The 25,021-nt window shown below is 44.5% G+C and overlaps 1 protein-coding gene and 1 long non-coding RNA gene across 3 annotated transcripts in view; one reads left to right on the forward strand and one right to left on the reverse strand.

Annotated features, from left to right (window-relative positions):
* The window catches only part of usp43a (ubiquitin specific peptidase 43a), a 96,391-nt gene extending 72,064 nt beyond the window's left edge, over positions 1 to 24,327 (reverse strand). Inside the window, exons 1-2 of the mRNA XM_071503327.1 lie at positions 23,477 to 24,327; positions 14,709 to 14,864 (exon numbers count right to left, since the gene is read on the reverse strand). Coding sequence (XP_071359428.1) covers positions 14,709 to 14,864; positions 23,477 to 24,091 — 771 coding nt within the window. The 5' untranslated portion in view covers positions 24,092 to 24,327. The remainder of the gene's footprint in view (positions 1 to 14,708; positions 14,865 to 23,476) is intronic.
* LOC139635831 (uncharacterized) lies at positions 1,224 to 6,756 on the forward strand. Of its 2 annotated transcripts, none has more exons than XR_011694295.1 (5): positions 1,224 to 1,376; positions 2,104 to 2,244; positions 3,374 to 3,496; positions 5,348 to 5,414; positions 5,517 to 6,152. It is a non-coding gene; the product is annotated as an uncharacterized lncRNA (long non-coding RNA). The 2 variants fall into 2 exon arrangements; XR_011694296.1 differs by lacking the exon at positions 1,224 to 1,376 and adding an exon at positions 1,383 to 1,733 and having other exon boundaries at positions 5,517 to 6,756.
* Positions 24,328 to 25,021: the final 694 nt, after the last annotated feature.

Genomic DNA, 25,021 nt, shown 5'->3' on the forward strand with positions numbered 1-25,021 from the left:
AAAATAAGCAGCCTCAGCCGAGAGCCCCTGGCAGAGCTCTGCCGGCCAAATCTGGTTTGGCAGTGGAGGCTAGAGCTCTCTCTCTCTCTCTCTCTCTCTCTCTCTCTCTCTCTCTCTCTCTCTCTCTCTCTCTCTCTCTCTCTCTCTCTCTCTCTCTCTCTCTCTCTCTCTCTCTCTCTCTCTCTCTCTCTCTCTCTCTCTCTCTCTCTCTCTCTCTCTCTCTCTCTCTATTCCCAGACAAACGCTGATTTAGAGAAATAAACAAACTGACGTGACTTGTTGAGATAAAGGGGGGGATTCATTAGCCTCTGGAGAGGAGGGGTGCTGTAAGGGTGTTTGCACTCTCTTTGAGAGGAGATGAGCTCTGAGATGGCCACTGCCAGATCCTCTTGTCCTGATGGAAAAAAACCAGCATTGTTGATCTCTGCTCGGCATTCTGGGAAAAACAGGCAGAGATCTCCTACCAAAGGACATGCTGGTTAACATCCTCACAAACTCTTACGAAAGGGAGAAGATCCACAATGTTTCACAGCACACCTCAGTGGAGGAATCAGGAGGAATTAGTGTTTATCCAGAGATGATGAATGAAAGCGATTTCATATTAAATTGTGATTTAACGCACTGAACGGTGATCCACGAGTGTGCATTACGAAACCTCTTCAGACGTGTAGAAAGTGATGATGAAATATGACCATTTTTCATAATACTGAAAGCTGATAGACTTTTGCTCTAAGCGAAGGCAGAACTCTCACTGTGTTTTTTTTTTCCTTTTAAATTAAATTAAATGTGATTCTTCCAGGACTGTCGAGGGCAGCACAATAACTTTACAAGCTTCGAGAAGGAGAAGGAAAACAGACACAGTAACAATAACAGCAACACATAGAATGGCAGCGGCAAGTGTGGGAGCAGCAACAGGTTCATCAGGAGTTGTGAAAAAAACAAACAAAAAAACATCAGATTTACCGCCTCCTGGTTCTCTGCCTCCCCCTTTTATCCACAGTCATATAAAATAACAACCATTTGTGATACATTTCGTTATAATGTTGTGTGAAGTCTTGAGTAAAAAGTGAATTGTGAGGTCACACTGACCTTGACCTTTGCTCTTTGACCACCAAAATGTAATCAGTTCACCCTCAAGTCTAAGTGGACATTTGTGCCAAATTTGAAGAAATTCCCTCAAGGTGTCACAGAGATACTACACTCACCATGTTTTAGTGAGGTTACCACGACCTTGACCTTTCACCTTTGACCTTTAGGGACTGTATGTTTGCAGCATGCCAACAGTGTCACAGAGCATTTCAAACAAAAATCAAGGATCTGCAAAGACAGACATCTGGATCTACTAACAACATGTCGTCAGAATGCTTGTATCCATGGTAACGTTATTGTTTGCATCTGTTATAGCAATGTTAGCTAACGTTGCCATGTTTAGGGCTAACACAGCAACAGCTCGTGATGTTAGTAAGCTGCTGTCATTTATTACAGTCTGTCAAAATATAATGTGACCTTTCAAATGAATATTAACACTGTTGGTCGATTTAAATGGCTGCTTGCACACTGACCATATGGAGGCGTGTGTGTGTGTGTGTGTGTGTGTGCATGCTGTGGTAATGATTTTAGGATCAAAAATCTGACACATGTCTGGTGTGGTGACATCACTGGTGAATTGTACATAGAACCAGTTTTGTTGCTGCAGTTACTGTTTAAAGAGCCTCTGGTTTGGGCTGCACAAGGTCTGTGTCTGTTTTTTAAACCTCTTATCCTTCTGTACAATCTGCCACATTGGCACATCAACACTTAAAACCAAGGGAAAACACACACACACACACCCACGCATAGTCGACTACAACCCAAAGAGCTGCACTGCAAATAACAAGCTGATTAACACCGAGAGACTAAAAATCTCCATTTTCTGAAACTTGTGAAGAATCTACCATGTGTCACATAAATGTTTTCCATTTGAATAAAAATCAGTTTGTTTAAAAATAATGCTAATAAGCAGAAGTGTCTTTCAAATGTTAATTCACTGTTCACTGGCTTTTATGATTAAATATGAAACTAAATGACTTGGACTGGAGTGAGATATAAATATTTTCTTTTCAGTTCAGGTCTCTGAGGACTGTGATGAACAATAGAGAGCAGGTGACAGGAACAGGTCAGACTGCATCCCAGCTACCAGTCCTGTTCAACAGGCCCACAGGCACCAGGAAGAAACAACCATATAAGGAAGCAAAGCCTGAAAAGGTGGGTGTGGTGGAAGTGCCAATGAACAATGAACACGCAGGACACACTGTTTACCTGAGTACGACCAACAAAAAGCACGTAACCCTCCAGTTTCCACCTGCACCAGCAGGACCAGTTCTCGATACCAAACATATCACCGCCGACGACAGATGTTAATGAGTGTGAAAAATGTTACAGAAATCCCTCTGGATCTGCGGCAGGTTGGTTATCTTCGCTGCCTGCCTGTCAGACTCAAGGTGACAATGTGAGCAGCTAATAGCCACCAGGAATCTTTATCTCCACATTAATTACAGCGAAAACCACACACGAGACCTCGTACCTGAATCCACTGAGCTCATTTTACACCTTTCATCCAGTCGACAGTCATAAAACTGCTGCTGTGTAAATTCAATAGCCAACAGGGATTTTAGCAAAGCAGTTGAATGCAGGCTGCAGTTGAGGCAATAATTAATTGCAGGGGTGCAAAAACTGGGACAGGTGCAAAATTGTCTTATCACCAAGAACAGAATTACACTTCATCCAGAGAGATGGCTGTCATGGGAAAGTGCATTGTTGATGTACATGTATATGCAATGATTACAGCTGACAATCTGAATTAGCTCTTTCCTAAATTATATTACATAATTCACAATTACTTCTGATGTCAAAATTCATCTCTAGTCTCAAAAGAATAAATCCAGTCTCATCCTCTTCCAGTCTTAAAACCTTACATTGTTTAGATTAGATTAGATTAGATTAGATTAGATTAGATTAGATTAGATTAGATGATTAGAGGATACTTCTGGTGATATCTTTCTTGTTGTAAAAAGATACCATGAGAAACCAAAACCCACAATGAATTGATCCTCCTAACAAGTATTGTCTCTGTGCAGCCGGAGCCTGATCACAACACAGAGCTCCACTGGTGTCCAAATAACTATCAATGAGCCGCAGTGTTTACCGGTGTCTTTATTACAATACACACAGGCTCTGTAGCTTATTTCGAGTCAAATCTGTGGCTGTAAATAGTCTCCAAACAACACACAAATACTCCTGTGTGAGCGATGTCCACTAAAAAAGATTTACACCTTCAGTTGCAAAAACACATTGATGTTTTTTTGGTCTTTGGTCATTTCTTATGTTTTGTCAGTTTTCAGAGACGTCCTCTGACCAGAAACAGCTGTGGGACAAATATGATGAACTGAAGAAAGATGATTCACTCACAACTGCAGGAGTCCTACATAAAGTATAAACCTAAAGACCAGAAATTCAGGTGATTTACTCACCTGAATGTTTGTGTGAAAGAGGGGGAGAGTGATGAGTTTTTCCTGAGAGCCGTTAAACTCCTAATATACTATCAAATACACACTTTTCTAATTCACTGGGGCCTCGAATTTTCTTTCACCTTGTTAAATACAGTCCTAGTAAAAAGGAGGCAAATTATGCAACTTGAAGGTCATTAAATTTATGCAGAGCTCTTTCAGAAAAGGCTCCTACTTTATGCTCAGAACGTGAGAACTGATTCCTGCAGCATTTATAGTACAAGACTAACTTCCATTAACGTCCCATAGTCCCCAATTCCCCCTAATCTTCAGCAGAGGAACCTCTCGACCATAAAACTCTCACTGCTTCTCTCTCAGTGTGTCTCTCACTTTCGTTCCTTCTTTCTTTTGGTACAGACAGAAGTTTATCTTTCAGATGTTCTTGAACTATTTAAAACAGGACGTCCTTTGAAATATTATTGCATTTAATTAAATGTTTCCTAAGAAGTGTCGTGAATATTTCATTCACATAGTAAGATTCATTAAAAACCTTTTGCAGAAAACGTTCACCTGCAGGTTGGTGGCAGTGTCTGTGACGCCTTGAGTTACTGTACAAGTGTCTGCATGTGTTTAAGTGTGTGTGTGTGTAGCAGGTGAGCTGGAAGTATGAATAAACATTAAAAAAAATAAAACACACACACACACACACACACACTCCTGACCTCCAAGAGACTCACTGCTGGGTAAGACGAGAAGCTAAGATGGAAAAATATGAGTTAAAGCACAAGAAAGAGAGAGAGAGAGAGAGCGGACGAGGGCAACTCTGTCTGCTCTTGTCAAACATGCAAGAGAGAGTTTTAAAAGCTCATCCTGAACAATCTTCATCCACTGTCTCACACACACACACACACACACTCACACACACTCACACACACACACACACACACACACACACACACACACACACACACACACACACACACACACAGAGGAGGAGCAGGAGGTGGTCAGCAGGATGCACCCGCTGCCATCTCCTGAGCTTGAATCAGTTACTAAGTTAATGTCACTGACACTTATGGATCTCCTTTGTCTCTCTCTCTCTCTCTGACTGTTTTGCCCCCTGAGAGGACATATTTAATTTTTCATAACATCCCGCAGCATGGCATTTCAGTCACAGCACTCCTCTGTGGGGTTGGGCTGCTCCACAGCTGGGTGGGGGTGGGGGTGGGGGGGGGTGTCTCTACTTCAGATCTCCTGATTCACAAGCTCTGGCTACTCTGGTTTCTACTTGCCTCCATGTTACTTAGATCCCTGCAAAGAAATGTCTTGCATGAGTTCTGTGATTTCTACTGCGGGGCTGAACAGGTCCATCCACATTTTTAGCAGTCATTGGCATGTCGGCCAATGAGGTTCCTAACTGAGGTGTGTGTTTTTTCAGTTGTGTGGTGGCTTTGATTTAATTAAACTTGCTTTAAAAGGCGCGGTTGTAATATTTTGAGCTGATGCTGAAGCTTGGCTGCACACAAAGTGGAGCATTTAACAGCTGAGCAAATATTTTCTCCCAGAGCTGGTGGAGACCAAACCAGAGCTGGAAGGAGAGTGAAATATTGAACTGACATTCATCAGGTGAATAGAAAAAAGACTTGAAAAGAATGCTAATGTTGCTCTGTGTGCTGAAGGTGTAAATAGTCAAATATGAACATGTTGGCCTTTGAATATTATATGGTGAAAACACAACGCTGTTGTGTTTACAGTTTGCTGTGCTGCTGAATGTTTAAGCTTTAACAGTTGTCAAAAAAAGAGATTCATCAAAATGTTTTTTGACTGGAAAAAAAAATAAATCCTGGTGTTTTGGTTTCCAGACCTGGACGTGATGACTGAACTGGTGTTGCAGTCTGGCCGTATGAAGCCAGTGGCAGAAATCAGCAGGTTACAATTGTGGCTTCAGGAAACACACATTTGAAATATTTCAAAACACATACATGGAAGACTGTTAAATGTAAACCTTTTTCTGGTTTTATGTCCCTGTAGGATCTCTACTCTCATTAATCCTCTCCAATATGAACAGAACAGTGTCCTCTGGCTTTTCCTCTGTCCTAACATCTGTTCTGAGAACTGCTCCCTTGTCGTCGTACTGTATTCTTACAGATGAGAGAAAAGTCAGGTAAAACAGAGCAGTTCTTCACCCTGTGTGCTGTGTGAGCCAACCCTCCTTGTCCATCCTTCTTAATCTCTGTCACTTTATATCTTTTACCTTTGTCTTTTTCTTATAATTTGCTTCAGTGGTTTTCTAAAGAGATGAGACAAAGTGGCCGATAGAAATGCGGAGACATAAATCAAGGTTAAACGCCGACGTATACGTGATGTGTAGCGTCAGTTCAGAGGTGACACAAAGGAAAACTAAAGAGCTGTCAGAGCAACGTCATTCACAGGGCTGAGAAAAATGCAAAATCAACAACTTTGTTTCACCTCAAATACCCACAGGAGCACAGCCCTCACCGGTGCCTGTATGGTGTATCTGCAGAGGTCTAACAGAGTCACTCAGTCATTCACCCCTCACTGGCTGATGATCGGGACGTTACGTCAGGAAAGAGGCTTAGAAAAGACACTTAAAGAGGGGAAGTGAATTATGGATGAAGCCACGGCAAGAAAGAAACGACAGAAATATATGTTGAGAAATATAAAAAGCAAAGACCCCCCCCCCCGTGCAAATACTATTAGAGGCGTAGGATAAGTGACCCCACACACTGTGTCCAGACTGGTTCACACTGATAAACACTCCTGACATTGACGTCATATTGCTTACCTGCATCTGTGAGTCATGTAATAACTGTTGAAAAGAGAGTGAAGGCTTTAACCGCTCACCAGAGACCAACACAGCTACAACATGCTTTATGATTTCAAACATCAAACGCTCTTCCCCATTTCTGCAACAGGAACCCTCTTTGAAAAATGCATCAAAAAGAAAGACTTGCCAAAAAAAAAAAAAAAAACTCCATGTCTCTTTCATGAACCCTCACTCTCTCTCTTTGTCAGGAGGAATTTATGGCATCTCAGAAATGTCACTTGCAGTTAAAATCAGGTTGCTGGCCGTGTGTGGGGTGGGAGCTGTGGCAGGGGTTACACTGCTTTGATGTAACCTGTGACAGACTGAGAGCAAGGGGTGGGGGAGGTGGAGGGAGGTGTGGGGGCAGTGAAGGGTGAGGGCGAACAAACGCCAACTAAGAGCTTCACAACAGAACAACTTACAACTTCGCCTGGACGCGACACAAACACCAGGGCGAGGGCGGGAAATGGTGGCGTGATCCCCAGCAATGTCCTATAGGAGGTGCGCTCGTGCACTAACACCTGGACTCACCAGGATTCACTGAGCAGAGGATCCACCTCTGCTAAACTGTTCCACAACAGAGCAACAGCAGAAACAGTAGAGCTCGACTGACAAGCACTCGGTGTTCGGAGACAGCTAGCGAAGTAATGGTTAACTCTCCAGCTGTTCACCACCTACATCACTACGTCACCAAGCTCCCAGCCCCACCCGCTTAGCGTGGACGAGCATGAATGTCACTTTGAGGTCACCTGTGGGTGTGACATCCCTCTCTACAGTATTTGTATGCTGCATTCGTTGGTCTGTTGGTTGTCAATCAAATGCTCAGACCACCAATCACTTCATCTGTCGTTTCTGTGACAGAGTTTGTTTTTAAGTTAAGTTCTGAATGAGTTCAAAGCTCTTTTTAAACTTGTGTGTAAAATATTAACGACCACTTCCTGACGCTCTCTCAGCTTCTACACTCTCTGGGGGAAAAACAAGTTATTTAATTAATTACTGAACTTGAAATATGAATGGAAGTGTCATGAAATGTTCTGCTGTTCTGCTTCATGTTGGGCCACAGCAGCTCTTCATGCGTCTACACTCACTGTAAAGTTCATCCTGTCAACAAGCTTTTCTTCAGTCTCTCACAGTTTGTTAAAAGAAGGTAAACATAACACCCGTCAGCTGATTTATCTGACTCATCGACACGCGCTCTGCCTCCCTGGAGAATGTGTGACATCCTGCTTGGATTCTTTGTAGTTGTTTCCTGTTTTGTTCTGAAATCACTTACCTTGTGTGTCCATGGTTGTTTTACTTCCTGCCTTTGTGTCGTTTTCTGCCCATTTTCTCACCTGTGTCTCATGAGCCTATCAGTGTATATATACTTCATTCTCTCCCCGTTTCAGTTGCCAGATTGTTTCTGGGCTACTAGTCAGTTAAGTTTTCCAGCCGTCCTTGCCTGTGGTTGATTATTCTGTATGTATGAATGAATTTATGCATTTCTTCCTCCCTGTATTGTTTGCTGCGCTGACTGACTGCTCATGTGTGACTTCTGGCTTTCAAGTGAACTCCTGTGATTCCTGCATCTGAGTCTCTTCCTTGGTTGAAGTTTGCTACAACATGAGCCAAAATCACATGGAGAGCCATCAAACTCCCTATTTCTGCCCCTGTCGATAAGAGGGCTCGTTCGTTTCACCACATCCTCTGACTCCATTTCAAAGTCTATGCATTTGGCATCAGGGCCGGGGGATTCTTTTTCTCTCCATCCCTCCACAGTCAACCCTCCTGGGGCAGAAAGGCCGTCCGCTATTTAAAATGGAATAATGCATACATAATGCTCTAGCTCTGGTGTTGCTTTGGCAGACCTCCTACCCTTCTACTGTCCATTGGGTGAGATGGATGAGTTTTTAAATGCACTCGCTCTGAATCCCACTCATGGAGGGCCTGAGGCAAAATGTAACTGCGCTCCATGTGCTCACTCAATGAACGCTGGGAATTTTATGCCACTCTCTGATAGTTCGCAGTGAGTGTGTTGGTTTGAGCTGTTCTTCTCAACAGAGATATCAGATGGAGATAGTTTAACCAATCTTCCTCCTATTTTGAGAACTACTGAGGCCTAAGGGGAGAATGTAATGCACCAGTTCTGAGTGTGATTCTGACCTTTAATATCAAGTAATCTGCCCCGGCTCATGGCTCATAACCAGCAGGTCAAGAAAAAGCCTCTCTCACTTGTAGCTAAAGCTATTCCCCCCTCTCCTCTAACACTTGCTGGGAGACAAAAGTCACCAGTTTGGCAGCATGTGAGTCAGTGGAGATGACACTTGCTTGTTTCTCTTATACTTTTAAATAACCCTTGTAACACTGCTGGGCTATCACTGACAGAGAGAACAGAATGATGATGATTTGAGACGTTATTGTGCACAAAGCCGTGGCTTCAATTTGGTCCTCTGTTAGCCAGTAAGGAATGCTGCTGATGTGGTGCCAGTGAAGCGAGAGAGAAACCAAGTGAGTTTAGAGAGGTCCCATTGGAGGGAGGATTAACATTACTGAGCTGCCTTCGTGTGTGTTCACAGTCTTGTGTTACGTAATGTTGCTGGGGTGAAGCTGCAGGACTGGTCACACTGCTCGTAGATCAGGTGTGCTGCACAAATAAGGGCTCTAACATCACTGGACCCTTCTGCATGTCACACAATAACAAATCTGCTCCTTTGCAGATTATGTATACTGCATAATTTACTGGATTACACATCAGTTTATACAGTATTTACCAGTTTATGTACACAAATGTAATCCAATACAACAGTACTGCAATAAACCTTTGTGAACTGCCGTTCTGAGGCCTCGAGTTTGTAATTTGTCTGTTGCCATCTTGGTTTTTTTTTTTGAGAAGAAGAAATCAGAAGAAACCATATTTGGAGGAGAAGGTGGAGCTGAGGAGGAGTGAGGTGTGGATCTGCTCTGTCCTCTATCCTGTCAATCACACAGTAGCCCCGCCCTAATGCATCCCCTGCTTGATGGTCTATTATTCTAAAAATGAACATCTTTTATTGAAGGAGACTTGAAATTAGAGACTGAGACATAAACTCATCAGGAAAACATTTACTGAGGTAATAAATCAAGTGAGAGTTAGAGACACTTTCCCATAGACTTCAATACAATCAGACTTCTTTCTACAAGCAGTGGAGTTGCCCCCTGATGGTCATTAGATAGATACAACTTTAAGGCTCTTCTACATTGGCTTCACTTTTCAGACCCAGAGTCTACGTCCATTTTTACACACAGTCTATGGTCCAGCCTGGACTGGTCAGCAGTCTGTCACAGTATCCTCAGAGTTTCACATCATCAATAATTCCCCAGAGTTGTTCAGAATATGTTTCCCACCCTGAGTAGGTGAAGTGAAGATGCACGTCTGGATTCAACAGAAAAACAACAGTGTACGTTACCCAGCACGTTTGTGTCCCTGACAGTCTACGTACAGCTCTGAGCAGAGTGAAACACACACGTGAACACACACTTGCTCAGAAAGGAACTCATTACACTTGTTCTCTGAGAATTTCAACACATCTCCAGAGATCAAATATAGACGGGAATAAAAATGAGGCTGCAAAAAAGTCACAACATTACAGGGCTGTCAGAGAATGTGATGGAGGAAGGTAACACACAGGTTGAAAGGGAAAAAATGCAGCTTCTACCACACACAAAGAGCTGTTCCCCCAAGGAGGTTACACAAGTTGTTAACAGACTTAAATACATCTGAGTATTTGACAGGTATGATGTTGTTGAAGTCAACTTAACCACAAACTACATTTCTAAAGATTGTCTCTCATGTGAAAATATGCCAACAAACGTCAGACATACGATTTCAGCTCACTTACAGAACACAGAACCTGTACGCAGGCGGGTCAGGAGGATCAACCGCAGGCCAAGGTGCCACTCACCACATGTCTGTGAAACTGACAGGGACACAGTTGACACTGTTAAGTTTCTGTCAGCTCAGCACGACCTGTGTCATCCTAGATGCCTGTTTCCCCGGCTGTGGTGACAGACAGAGCAGTCAAAGTCACTGTCCTGCCTCCCTCTCCCTCTCCTGCCCAGCTCAGCCACCACTCCATCTTAACTTTAGTATGTGTCCTTCAGCCCTGTGGAAGGTCCTCCTTCTCTCCTTGTTCCTCTCAAAGAGTTTTCTGAGTGAATAAACATGTGAAGAGCAGGATTTCTGCAGAGCACTAAAAAAGCTGCTTTTATCAAAGAAAAAGCAGACGAGTCAGAAACTGGCTTCATTTTCAAGAGGTTTCTGTAACTAATACCCCACTGAATGGGTCAGTGGCTGTGAGTCAACCCTTATCACCACCTGGGCTGGACACAGGTCAAGCACTGCAAGGCTATAAAAGAGCCAGGCAAGAAAAAAAAGTTTGACGAGTATCTTCATGGAAAAAAACTATTTTCTAACAAGCGTTTCACTCAGTGGATTTCTGTCATTTGTAGGTGCAGCTGTGGCGCTACGTCGGTGCAGCAGTGCTGTATCGTAAACAGCTCAGTGCACAACACAAACTGCCAAAGCAGAAGAGAAGAGCCACAGCTTTCCTGAGAGAGTTTCTTCCAAAGAGCGTCTCTTTACTCCCCACAGCAGGAATGTGTCACACGATATCTTGTGGCTGCAACAGGTGAATATTGTCTCTTTGTTTTATTTCTAGATAGATTTTTTGTGTGTTTGTTATTTTGACCTTTGTCCTCCCTGTTCCTCTGGCTACTTGGGAAGAAGAGGAACTCATGTTGTGTCTCAGCCACCGGGATATAACACAACTCATGAGTGTATTAACACAAAGCCAACAGCTGATTTTACTTCATTTCAACGTCACTTTTTATTCATCTTCCCCAAAAACATTTTAAAAGACAAATCCTCCTGATACCTGGAATAATTACAGTTTGTGTATTTCTGATATTGTGAGATAAAAACAGTGAAAAAAAAAATCCTATCAGTAAAAAAAATTAAATAAAAATCAATTCTTTGTTGTGAACACTGAGGCATTGTTTGTTTTTCCTCACTGTAAAATAGTCAGAACTTTGGAAGAATCACAAATCCATGAAAAATCTGCTGGAAAAATATTCAACTGGTACAAATACACAAACTACATGTAACACAAAGGCAGCAAAGAAAAGATTATTTTCATTCTTTTTTTGATTTGTTGACTTAAAATGTTGCGACATTGTGAAAAATGAACAAGGTGACATCTCCTAAATCGTTATAGTTAATCATCATCATCCTTGTGGAAATTCCTCATGATTCACTCAAGCTACTAAAATATGTTGCTTCTAAAGAGCGTTTGCTTGAGCCAGTTGTGTGTGTGTGAACATGATCATCATGATGGAACTATACACTTGAGACTCTGCCAATAGCAGCAAGCAGAGTGACAGCTGCTTCATACGAATGGATCCAACATACGCTGCAGACCATGTGAACATCTGCTGCATGAAAGGGGCAGAACATGTTGTTGGGATGATTTTACGAGTTTGCCATAAATATATCAGGCTCACAGGGAGATGAGTGTTGAGTGGTCAGCGTCAAAGTCTCATCACCGATCGCAGAGTAGGAGATGAAGGTAAAGACTAATTAGTTACATGTCGTTTCTAAGAGATGAATGTTACCTGATTTGCATGCAAACACACAGCAGACTGGGCAGTTTGTGTTTGTGCAAATGTGTGATGTACATATTAGTTGATTTGAGTTTATGCTTTCTATCTCACTGTTTTTGAAAATGTTTCATGCATGGATGAGGTCACCTGATTTTTTTTAAACATATACAGGAGCAAACATCTCCAAAACAGGAGTTCCAAGGTTTTTACATCAGCAGTATAGGCATGGGCGCTGTGCTACATGAATGAAATCAATTTATGAAAGGTGGGGAGGTGAAGATTTCATTTCAGAAAATCAGACATGTTCCCTCCTGGAGTGAAAAAGCCAGCGATTTACTTCTTCTCTGCCTCGTAGCAGCAGCGGAGGAAAGCTGGCTTTATGATACCATGATTCACTGGCAGCCTAATGAGAGCCACAGCCCTAAGCTCTTTATGTGGTATAAAGGCTGCCTCTATTAGAGCTGCTGTCAGAGAGGGGGAGCTCGGCATTGGGTGGCATTGCACTGACAATTCAGCTCATAACATTTACTAATGGGACGGGGGGTCATCAGCTGGCAGCCCAGCGGGGCCCAGAGTGGAGGAAGAACCCGCAGCAGGTGCCACCAGACTCCAGGCCGACCAGTTAGAGACAAAATGATACTTAGCGAATGCAATTAAACACAGGGGGGTTTGTCACAGTGGGAGCAGATCACAGCAGCTCTTTACATTCAGTATTTCATATTGTAATGTGCACACAAACGTATAAATACAGGATAAATTCTTCGCCACAGCAGTTAGACAATAATGTCGTTTTCTAGGGTCATGAACTGAAATCACTTTTTTGGACACACATGCCCAGAATAACGGCAGCTTGGGCTCAAAAGGTCGCTGGTCCAAATCCCTGGACCGACAGGAAGAAATATGGTTGGGGGAGTGAATGAACAACGCTCTCCCCTCCCTCAACATCCATGGCTGAAGTGGCCTTGACCAAGGCACCTAAAGCCCCAACTGCTCCCTGTGTGTTCAGTACTCATGGATGAGTTAAGTGCAGAGGTCAAATTTCCTGTGTGCATAAAAACACTTGGACAAATAAAAGAACCAACCAACTGAGAACAATGTTGAATTTAAATAAATGTCCGGTGGTGTTTTGTGTGTGGAGACTTCAGCGTAACATAAAGAAACAGGAGAAGATTTAGTGTTTTAATTTACAGCTGGTTCACACTCAACCCTGCTTTGTCGACATAATACATATTTTAAGTTTCAGCATAATGATAAGGATAATTAACCACCCACACAACGCAGAAACGGATGTTTTAGTTTAGTTTAGGGGAACAAAGCAGAAGAACAGGACAAAAATACCACAATAAACCAAAGCATCACTACACTGTAATCCCCTGTAATGTGTTGTAGTTGTACTAATATGTATTTTTGTGCACTTCAGTGCTACCCAGTACTATTTGTCCACCAAAGGACAGTTTTTACTGGCTCTTGTTTCTTGGCCGGCGTTAACGTCGGACTCCAGTCATAATAAAAAGTCATCAGCTCAGTCATGGTGTGTCTGCCCTTCATTCGCTCTCACTATATCACGTCCAGTCCTGGCTCCTTTCCAAGTGAAAGGTTGCAAGGTGAATGTCTCACATCAGAGAGAGACAAAGAGGGGGAGGGAGAGATGGAGGGAGGGGGAACAGCCTCTTCATTGCAAAAGTCACTGCACACACAGGTTCAGACCAACACCCACTGGCTTTCAGTTTAAACTGCAGGTGGAGGAACCACAGCACTGCAGCACTGCAGCGCTGAACCAGCTCCACTCAGGGACATGTGGTGTTACTGGTACAGCTGGAGCACCTCACTGAAAATACGCCTCTTTGTGAAGATGTGTGAAGTGCTTTCTTTGACCAGAATGGAACCAATAGTGATGTTCTGTCATCATTTCACATTCATTTTGAAGCCGATCAAACAACTGCGTCCCAAACTGATGCACTGCTCTCATCACCATGGTCTCAGTCATGCATTCAACATGTTTCTGCAACTTAAGTTGGACCTAAAGGCATCTGCTGTCTTCCAAAGAAAAAAAAACAAAAGCAAGTGTAATAATAAAGAGAAACTGGAGGCTTTTGTGCAGCCTGAATGTGCCAGATGAAGCAGATTTCTCTTTTTGTTTTTGTGAATTCTATAGAGCCTGTGTAATGTTGATACGCTTTGATTACTATGATAACATTGCATAAATCTTCATGTATTAATTCAAACGTAATACGAGGTGACAAATAAATTCAATATATTTCCATCTACTGAAATGAAGCAGAAAAACACTTGAATTGAGAAGCAGTGTAAAACAGAATGAGCTCATTTTGAGTCCACACTGTGAGATGGTTTGGCACTGGTGTGAACCTTTGGGGCAGGTTATTATAATAATGCTGTTAATGACTCCACTATAAAGCATAATGGTAAAAAATGATCTGAGTTCATTAAAACTATCATTAATTCATGTTGTCTTTCTGGTGAGTAAATTATTTAAAGTTTGTCAAGTTGTTAAGAAAATTAAGAAAAAAAAAACAAAACCTTTGCACAAATTTGTTGTTAGCACTGAGGTAAATGATACACATCCCTGGAAAGTTGTGTGTGTGCGTTGGTGTGAGACACAGAGAGAGAGGAAGATAAAGTCAGGCAGAATTATAAAAAGGTGTTTAAATGACAAAACAAAGGAACAACCGCGGTACCTGCATTTTAACCAATCATTGCATTTAATCACTGATCACATTTTAAACCTGTCAAATCAATTAACACCAGTAACGTGGACTCACCTTGACATTAGCTTTGGTCTTGCTGTTGCTGTTGGTGCTGCTGTTGGTGCTGGGACTCGCGTCTTCATTAACTCTGTCCAGGAGCCAGAGGAGGAACTCGAGGGCGTCGTGCTGAGAGTTTCCCCGAAACTGAGAGCCGTATTTGGCCACTATGCTCTGAAGAGAGGAGAGAAACATCATAATTAAGCACTTTGGGTGATTTCAAAAGTCATTAAATATTGAAGTCCTTCCTGACAAAATGAGGTCACAATCACGTGGAACATGGGAAATTGTCATCTGTGAGTTAGTTGGTTCAGGAGAGAGAAGAGAAAAGGAAGAAGCATTTCTCTCTCCCATCATCGCTTAATGCAGAGTCATTTAAAAACATCTGTCAGACATTATTCGGCTATGAAAAGATCATTTAACAAGAATAATTCATAATTCTCTTTGGACAATGCACCCTGGAAAAAAAGGAGCTTTTTTTATTCTATCTGAAAAGTTACGTGTCGACTCTGAGCAGAGAGCAGGTGCACAGTGAACACCAGACAGGAAATCAGGTGAAAAACCATGACTACACAGTTTAGTGTGCTCTCAGAGTGGGCTGCAGCTAACAGCTCATTTATCGGTTAACTGATTAATCATTTATATAATATCAGAAGACAATGAACAACGAGGAAAATATAATTTTCCACAGTGACATCTTTAGATATGTTGGTTTATTCAGTCCAAAGCCCAGAGATAAAGAAATAAGATTTTGATGCTTTTGTATGTCATACATGACAGTAACTTGAATATAAAGCATCAAACTCTTATTCATTTAACAAGCTTTTATGTGCAAGTGTCTTAAAAAATACCTAAAACAATTATTTGATCATTAAACAAGTTAATTTTCAGTCCACTGACTTTCATCACAGCTCTAAGAGCAAAACAAGCTCACACAGATCTTTAAATCAGTCGGCTGTTTTGAATCCTCCCAATGCATTAACCTAAAGTAATGAAGTAAATTCATACATTTGTTGCATATTTATTTTTTTCTCTTTTATTCATCCAAACCAGTGAGGTTAAACCTGTGAGAGTATGTCCAGACAAACATCTTGACAAAATGAATGATGTAATAGCACAGAACCACAATCATTCAGACCTTAAAGGAAACATTTCTCCTACCAAATGTGCCAAATCACAAACTGATGACTGGCTGCAAGTTGTCAGTGAAGCCCTGACAAGCCTTGCATACTAAATTCAGATTCAACCGCAACTGCAAGAATATACAGTGAAGGGCACAAACATATCAGAATAAAGCAGATTACTCCACTTTAACGAGCAAACTCAAACTGTTGTTCAAACTGTGGCTCTTTCTAATGAGTGAAATCACTTCATCCTCTTTTTTTTGGTATTATTTAAATAATGTGCCCAGGCGGCTATTTTTAGCAGCATCAGGAAGAAAAGATTCCGATGCATCAGTATCAGCAGGAGCCATTTGTGGTGCCCAGTGACATCTTAAGAAAACGTTCGCTGAACAGACTCATGACTCACACAAAGGATATCCTTAAACCTGACAGGTGTTACTAGAAAAAACATCCAATCTGTCTGATTCAGTTAAGAGGAAGCAGTTATGAGTTTATGAGTCAGACGGAGAAACTGACTAATGACGGCATTAACTCCGTCTCTGCCCCGCTCTGCCTCTCTGTGTGTGACTGACAGGATCCAGGCTCCACACCTCATTAAAAATCACCACATCATACCTGCAGTGTACCAGTATCTAAATATAAACACAGTTGGTGATACCCCCCCCCCATCTGACAGAGACAGCGCGCTAATGAGCTTCATCACTGAAGAAGCACTGACAGGGGGTGGAGGGTTGAGCGACAGATGGAGAGAGGGAGTGGTGTAAGGGAGGGACGCTGGCGGAGTGTTTTTCTGTCCATCGAAGGGACGGAGGAGTTGTGGTTGGCCCAGAGATGAAAAGTGAGAAAATAGCACAGTTTATCAAAGCTTACAACAAAATAAGGAGGGGGGGGGGGCACAAAGGACAAGAACGGGAAGGAGGGTTTCCAAGGTTACAAGAACCAAGCTGAGTCTGATGACATCAAGAGGTTACGACTCCATTAAGAGGAGGGTGTGACTCTGCGCTGGCCTCATCTCTGCCGCTTTCTCCCCATCACTCTGCTCTCTGTTTGAGAGAGAGAGAGAGTGTGTGTGTGTGTGTGCGTGTGTGTGTGTGTGTGTGTGTGTGTGTGTGTCTGTCACAGCTGGGAATGGCAGTTTTGCTCATCGCTTTGATATCTGTTTACAGTTTTGTCTCTCTGAGCATCTCTGGTGAAATGTACCACGCAGCCTCAAAGGCAGCGAAAAAGATTTGGCAAAGTGGCAAAGTTGTATTCCCAGGCATCTACTCTTTTTTTTCTTTAATTGATTTCCTGTAAAAGAGAGAAATGAAAGAGAGAAAGACTGAATTCTTCAGACTGAAGACTGCTGAAGCAAATAGGTTGAAATGTTGAGCTCCTCTGCAGCTGATCTGAGCACAGCTCTGATGGCGTCGTAAGTGTTTGTTGAGCAAACACTTCAGATCCATTCAAGGAGAGGATGAAGGTGGGTGGAGAGGTCAACGTGGAGGAGCACAGAACTCTGCGTAAGAGCTATTGATCAGTCTAGGCCAAGGATCTGCTTCTCAGCCCATCTGATCGGGCCTGACCTGAAGGTGGTGGGTTCAGGGAGGATTTCTCTTATTTCTCTCTGGCTTGAATCAACCTTTGTTTCATTTATTGACTTTATTCATCAGCAAACTAAGAGCATATGAAACAAGGCTGTGTAGGTTATTTACTCCATTTCAAATGAACAGATTTCAGGAAGTGTAGTTGACGTAATTCTTGACTTGATGATCCAGTTTTTGAAATGAATAATTACTGCTGCTGCCTGACTCCCGCCGGCAATTATTCAGCTGGAACTCCTCTCCATCAAAAGTTTTGTTAGAAACACACAGTTACAGAGAATCATTGGGTTTGGTCTCAGATCATTTTTGGGACTCTACAGGAGCTCAGGCTCTGCTTCGGGGGGGGGGGCTGAGGCTGTAAATACTCAGCAAAGGGAACAGAACAAAAGAATCAAGGACCATCAACCTTTCCACAAACAAAGAAAGCATCAGAGACGGAGAGAGCGCTGACGGTACAGATAACAGAACGACAAAAGACAACCAACCACAAAACCTGCACAGTCTCCACAGCAGGGGTCATGACCTCCAGAGGTCAACAGACGCAGGGCTGCACTCCCCCTGCTTCCACACCCACGTCTGTTTTAGTGTCCTACCTTGCTACCTTTGCTTCACCTCACACACAGTCCCCCCCCCCATCCTCCTACTCTGTAAACAATGACAGATCACAGTGCTGCCAGGCCGGGAATTTACTATAAACATATAAATGACCCTCCTCTCTCTCCCTAAAAAACCATTTACACCAGCTCACCTCATCGTGGTCCCTCCTGCCAGACAGAGAGTGATACTGACAAATTAGGACAAATATTGACTGGGCATAACCTTAAGAGGAACTGAATACACTCTTCTTTTCCACACACACACACACACACACACACACACTACCCAGCCCCCACCACACCCCCCTACAGGTGTTGCTGGAATGAGGCTGGATAGGATCTGTCATTACTGGCTGCTCCATTTACTGTTTCATTTTTCAGCAGCCTGGTGTTGCCGGCTCACCTCTGCTGTCAGAACAGACCGAACACGGGGCAGCCATCACTTACAGCCTCCACTTACATCACTCTTTCTCCCCTCATGCTGTGCCGCCCCCCGACACACACAACCTACAACAGTCCTCTTTCTTTTTTCCTCTCTTTCTATTATCTCTGTTTATCTTTCCTCTCTATCATATGAGAACAATTCCCTCCACTAATCAGTCCCAGCTGAGCTCCTGTCAGGTACCCCTGGAAAACAAACACACACACACACGCACACGCACACACACACGCGCACGCACACACACACACACACACACACACACACACACACACACACACACACACACACACACACACACACAAGCCTCTCTAAGCAATGTAGCACCTGTCCTTCCTCTTCCTTCTCCTCCTCCCATCTCTCCAAGTGTAAACTCATCCAGCCTCTCCTTCCTGTCTTGCCAGGCCGCACTGGATTCCCCTCCAGAGCAGCCAGACAACAGCCAGATGTTTCTGACGACAAATCTAAACACCACCTTTCTGCTTCGTCGCTGAGAAGCTTGGAAATCCCTCAATAAAGGTGCCAGCACGTCAACGCCGAACAAAGCCGGCGTGTGCGCAGATGTCCCCGGCGTCGGATTTATAGGCGATCAGTAAGAAATAAGAAGGGATGAGATGTGATGGAAATAATCGCCTCTGAATGGTTTACAGCCCGGGGAAGGCTCCCTGGGCTCTGCTGAAACAGAGAAATTGATACTCGGAGGATTCACAGCTGAGGCTGTAAATACGCTGCTGTGTACACAACTGAGAGTCGAGGAAGCTGTATCTGTCACGCTATCAGGAGCTGTATGAACATATATGCTGCTTCAATGTGCTTCCCCTCACTGAGATAAAGTGGGAAAGTCAACCCAGACTCTCTTTCATGATTGGGTGATGGCAGTCTCGCACCCCAGAACAGAAAAGATTGATTTATTCCCATGGCTTCCCACACTGTGTCGTTCAGGCTTGGTACATAAATCACAGGAGGGATAGTAAACCTGCTGGAAAATGGTCTCATATTGTAGCTCTTACACAGATAACGGCACAGACACACTTCTCCTTGTCTCTTTATTGCTTTTTGTCACAGCAGTGTAGGTACAATGGAGTGAGGCTCACTGAGTCGTGGGAACGCGTGCTGCTTCCAAACAGCATATGGCAGCTCTGTTACAGCACCTGTAAGTGGTCCAGCCTGGGTTTTATAAGTATGCGATGAAGTGTTTAAAGTATTATTACTTCACATTCACCTCAGCAGTGGAGACATGCATCCCGCTGTATGCTGCATTATATCTATTGTGTGCTTTAGGACGCACAACGGAGGTAGCCTCAAACTGTTTACACTGCTCAAATCTTCCAAAAAAAAAAAAAGTTCCCCATCTGCTCCACTGAAAAAGTGCTGCAATCAAACTGGAATGAGAGGAAGGCCCACTGTGCAAATTCAGCACAGAGAGTCCAGGTGGTACATGTCCTCACTGCTATCTGTGTGAGTGTGTGTGTGTGTGTGTGTGTGTGTCTACAAATGCTTATACATTTTTAGCACTGAGAGTGAGAATAAGAGTGGTTCTTGAAGGAGAGCAGAGACAAGAAAAGACAAACAAGCCATCAGTCTCAGTGCTCGGCCTCACTGTCACACACTTCCTGCACTCGCAGAACAAACAGGGCTACTTAAAGCACCAGGCTTCGTCCTCCCGGCTGAGCTCCTCTGGCCTCACAGAGCTGCATCCTGTCAAGCGTAAAAAGATGAATCCGGGCTCCTCGCTACAACTTCTAAAAGTAGTTACTGCGTCGTTAAATCCTGTAGGTCAGGACTGTAAAGCAGGAGAGCTCGCTCCGTCGTCCACTGAAATAGCTGTGGACAACTTTTTGGACTAACCAACGAAAGGACACTTCATCCCTCCAGATTTCATCAGCATCAAATGTGTAGCGAGGCAGTTACTGCAAAGTTGGAAATATTGACCTTTAAATACAGCAGCTCCATGAGGCTGATCACTGTCATTTAGCTGCGTTTGGGGACACATCTCTTAACATTCAGGGTCTGAGGGCTTGTTACATACAGGTACATCGTCTATACTGTCCACTGAGGAATAAAGGACTTCTGAAAGTGAAAGGATAACTTTTTTTAGAAAACACAACCACAGTCGTGTGATTCACAAAATCAACTTCTTACATAAAGAATGATATCATGATTTTGGGGCACAGACTGTCATTATGTGGTGTATGAGTATGGAATTCAATCTATTCTTTATTTTGAATGTCTACTCAGAGCGGAGCATAAACAAGAACATACTGTACTTTGATTTGTCAAAGGCAAAGAAAGAAGAAAAACTCTGAGTCAAACTTGTCAGGAGGATGCAGCCAGCATTTAAGTGCTGTGTTGCATCTTTGTAAAAAGCCCGAGGTCACTCTGGTATCTTTGGTCCAGACCCTGTGAATTCCACTGACAGGCTCGTGACTCCTGCTCACCCCAATCCCAGCGCAGAAGAAGTCAGACAAAGTTCTACAACAGCCCTAATCGCAGAGAAGAGTTCGTTTTGTCCCTCTTCTTTGCGTTTCAGTGCGTCTCCGTAAGTGCGGAACAATTTGCAATAATGATCAGTTGTCTAATCTGTCTGGGGGGGGGGGGGTCTTGTGAGGATCACAGGAGGGACGATAAGTTTTGTTTACCAGCAGTGTCCCTCCCTCCCTCCCTCCCTCCCTCCCTCTCTTTCCCCTTCCTCTGAGTGCACACCATTGGAGGCGTCTCAGCGGGGGGCATCCTCCTCTTCCAGGCTGAATGCACTTGCTACAGTAAACATCCTCTCTCCTCCAGCCTGGGACGAGCAGACAGACCCAAATCACTGTGTTGATGCAATGGGGCGAGGCGGGAAAAGGGGAGTGAAGGACATGCTTTCTTTCTTTTTTTTTTTTTTTTTCATTGCATCCAGCCGTGATGAGAGGTATTAGAGCAAAACAGAGGAAAGATCGAACACCTCAGTTTAAACACAGGGCAGCACATTCAGACGTTCAGTTCAAGGGCTGATATTCTGTATTTCCCTCCAGCAGGTGCACATCACAGTGACTGATATCTATCACCATTTTTACCCTGTTTAATACAGAGGTTACATGAAGTCAGTTTGATGGCTTATCAGGAGATTCTGAGGTTTTTTCTCACTGTATGCAAAACTAGTGTCTTGAAAACAAAGACCCAGTTCAACACAGGTAAATATATCAAGTATTAACTCTAATACTCTACACTCAGGGCGGATAATCCATTACCCAAATGCCTTTCAAGACCTTGTGTGATTTCATGTTTTTCCCATCACACTTATTTTTGCTAAAGGAAGCAGACACTCCCTGAGGGAAGCTGCATGTGACAAGAGCCTGAAATCTGTTCTTTAAAGCTAACAAGCATCCAGGTGCCGAGCATTAATGATCCATAAAACCATCACTCCTCTTCAGATCAAAACAGCATCAAGCTCTTCTCCTGTATTAATCACTGCCTTTCCCTTACAGCCCTGGAATACCCTGCACTCGCTCTCACACACGCTATTAATTTATCATGAACTTGTGGTTGTAGGTGAGGAACAAAGCACGCATCCAAAGTCACTGTCACGAATATCAACCTTTTCTATCATGGATGATATCTGTCTGTCTGTCCAAGTGTAAGCCTGTATGACTGTGTGTTGTGCGCATGTTGCACTCCCACCTTCCCTATAACTGTCCCCAGGCTGTTGATGCAACTAACCCAGTCAGCCTGCTGGTCGACTGTCATCCAATAAGGCCTCAGGGAGGCTGGAGGCCCTGCAGCCCTGACTCAACAGCCCTAAGTGACTACAGCAGCAAGAAGACCTGTGTCTCCATGTGTGACCACTTGTTGATTTAATTTCCTGATATCTGACAGGTAATGGTGCACGTCTAATGTAGCCTCGACCTATTGCGCACATTTCCCAGTTTGTGTAAATACGACAGGAATGTGCGCCTCCTCCTCCCCTCTCATGGCGGTCGGGGAATGCAGGCAAACCACCTGAAGTGCTGGACTGTTGAGCAGGTGAGTCAAGCGGAGACACAGCAACCTGCGTCTAATCAGTAACCACACAAAATCACCACTGCTTCAATAAACTATAATCGACTGTTGAAGCTGTGAAGCAAGATGGTGAGGTGTTTTTCTTTTTTATGACTCCCTCAGATGACTAATGGTTGTGACCTCTTTCCTCTAAAAACACAACCTGAGCGCTTGTGTTCAGGGAAATGGGACACACACGTTGACCTTTGCCCTCTGAACCACATTCACTGAACTCCACACCTGACGTGTTTATTCAAATATTTGTTTTGCCAAGACAGACTGTAATCGTATCCGTCATACTGCTGACAAATCTCAGAGGATCCTCCTGGCGTGGCAGACCGAGTGCTGAGGCAAATGAAACCGCTCAGGGAGGAACCAGGCAGATTCTGTGTGTCAGTAAGATAATGACATCTCTCATCCAGGGCTGGAGCAGCCTGCAGGTGGTCCTGGGGCACACGCTCCCTGCTGATCCCCAGCTGATCCTGTCTTTCTTTGAGTCTGTGTGTGTGTGTGTGTGTGTGTGTGTCCACAGAGACCCAGGAACCCACCACTTCTCTTGTGCTGGGGTCTACCTGCTTGCCATGGTTTGCTGTGTGTCAATTAGTTTGTGGTAATTTCATTTAAAATGACTCACAGCCCTACAACAGTGGTTTGAATGTGCTTTAGTGGAGCACATTCCCTGACAAATGTGCAGTTAATGAAAAATCAAAAACCAATTGACACAGTTAACTTGCTGCTCTCAGAGCCCCCGGGGGCCGTGTGTGCTTTGCCCAGGTGGGGCCGCAGCTTCACCTTTATCCAACCAGCTGCAGCTGGAAAACATCGGCCTCCACTCTTACTTCTAGCCACTGGGGTAATTATAAAGTGCTGGCACTCTTCATGGAAACATGTATTTAACTGGTTAATATTCCCGAGAGGAAATGATGGGAAACTTGGAGAAAAGCTGAATGAACTATAACCCACGACACGCCCCCTGAGTGGTGGAGCAGACACCTGCAGCACCACCCGCCGCCCGCTGCGCCCTCACCTTGAACTCCACGGACAGCTGCGGCGTGTACTCCAGGGTCCACAGCGCCCGGACCAGCGCCGCCAGCTGCTCGGTCACCTCTCCCCTGGCGCCGTGCGGCTCCTCGGCCCTCCGCTCCCCGTTCACCCTGCCCTGGCACACGTCCGACCTGTACTGCTCCAGCCCCAGGTACTCGGCCAGCAGGTCGGTGTTGCTGAGGCACTGGACCACGGCGTTCATGAAGCAGGTGTTGCCGTGGTTCTTCAGTCCCAGCACCCCGGGGGTCTTGTCGCCGTGGCACCACGACAGCCTTTCCTTCACCGAGCCGTGAGAGGAGGACGCCGTGGAGCTCTTCTTCGCGGTTCCGTCCCTGGGGATCTGCGGGCAGTCGTCCTTGAAGCCCCCCGAGGCGCTCTGCCCGAAGCCGCCGTCGTCGTCCTCTGCGTCCGGCGGCTCCGCGTCGCCAAAGTGCGCCAAAGTGCCCAAAGTTTTAAGGATCCTTCCCATGAAATTCCCAAAAGATCGCAGCGATTTCCTCCTGACAAACCTCCCGGCTTTGTATTTCTTCTCTTTTCGCGTTGTCGATTTGGGTTTCATGGGCTGTTTCCTTCCCTTGTTTTCCTTGCGGGTGTCCATGGCTCTGGTAACTTACTGAGACCGAGAGGAAGGGAACAGGCTGTGGACGCGCACCTGTCTGCCAGGCTGTCTCCTCCTCCTCCTCCTCCTCCTCCTCCTCCTCCTCTCCACGGACCTTACCGCCGCGGCGGCACCGGCGCGGTGCCAGTAAGGCACATGATGACCGACTTCATTCCCCTGACATCCCGCTAATGTTCCCCAGCACGTTGTTTTCGACCGGTCTGCGCGGTTTGACGGGAGGAACTACAGAGAGGAGAGGAGCTGCCCCCCCCCTCCCTCCCTCCCTCCTCATCGCAGGCTCAGCCCCCCCCTGCTCTGCTGTCTGTGCAGCCGCGACGAACAGGCCCGTGGTTCGGAGGACCGTCTCTAAGCCCCGCCCCTCAGACATGCATTTCATTAACCTGGATGGCGACACTCGCAGCTTGTCACGGCAGAAAGGTGCACACAGCGAGCAGGAGCTCCTCTTCCAGACAGCCACACACTGTCACTGGAAAGGGAACTTTACATTATCACTCTGGAAACGAGGAAGTTGTCAGGCTCAGTGGCCTTAAACTGCCCCCTGTAGGACCAACATTACACCACCTGAGCACCTTCAGAGGTGGTTGAGGAAATCATTTGTATATGCCTAGATAGTAAAAGCATGGCCTCATTAATAAAGACCAGTGATCCCTGTAAATTTCTCTGTTGCCGCCTATAAAACAATTCCCTCATATATTTACATGCACAGTCCCAAAGTAAGAATTTTAGGATCCTGTGTTTTGGGACAATAATGCAGCTCTACGTAGTATGTTCGTATTGCTGCCAAAGAGACTGAGCACAAATATGTATCCTGCTGCTAAAATACCTTGTCTACAACACACCAGCATTTGCAGACAGATGTATCCCATAAATAGCCTGCCCACTGTCTGCATGCACATTATAACGCTGCTG

Source organism: Trachinotus anak, unplaced genomic scaffold (genome assembly GCF_046630095.1).
Source record: "Trachinotus anak isolate AG129_WGS33_773 ecotype Australia unplaced genomic scaffold, CSIRO_AGI_Tana_v1 ptg000019l, whole genome shotgun sequence".
In the NCBI taxonomy this organism is placed as follows: domain Eukaryota; kingdom Metazoa; phylum Chordata; class Actinopteri; order Carangiformes; family Carangidae; genus Trachinotus; species Trachinotus anak.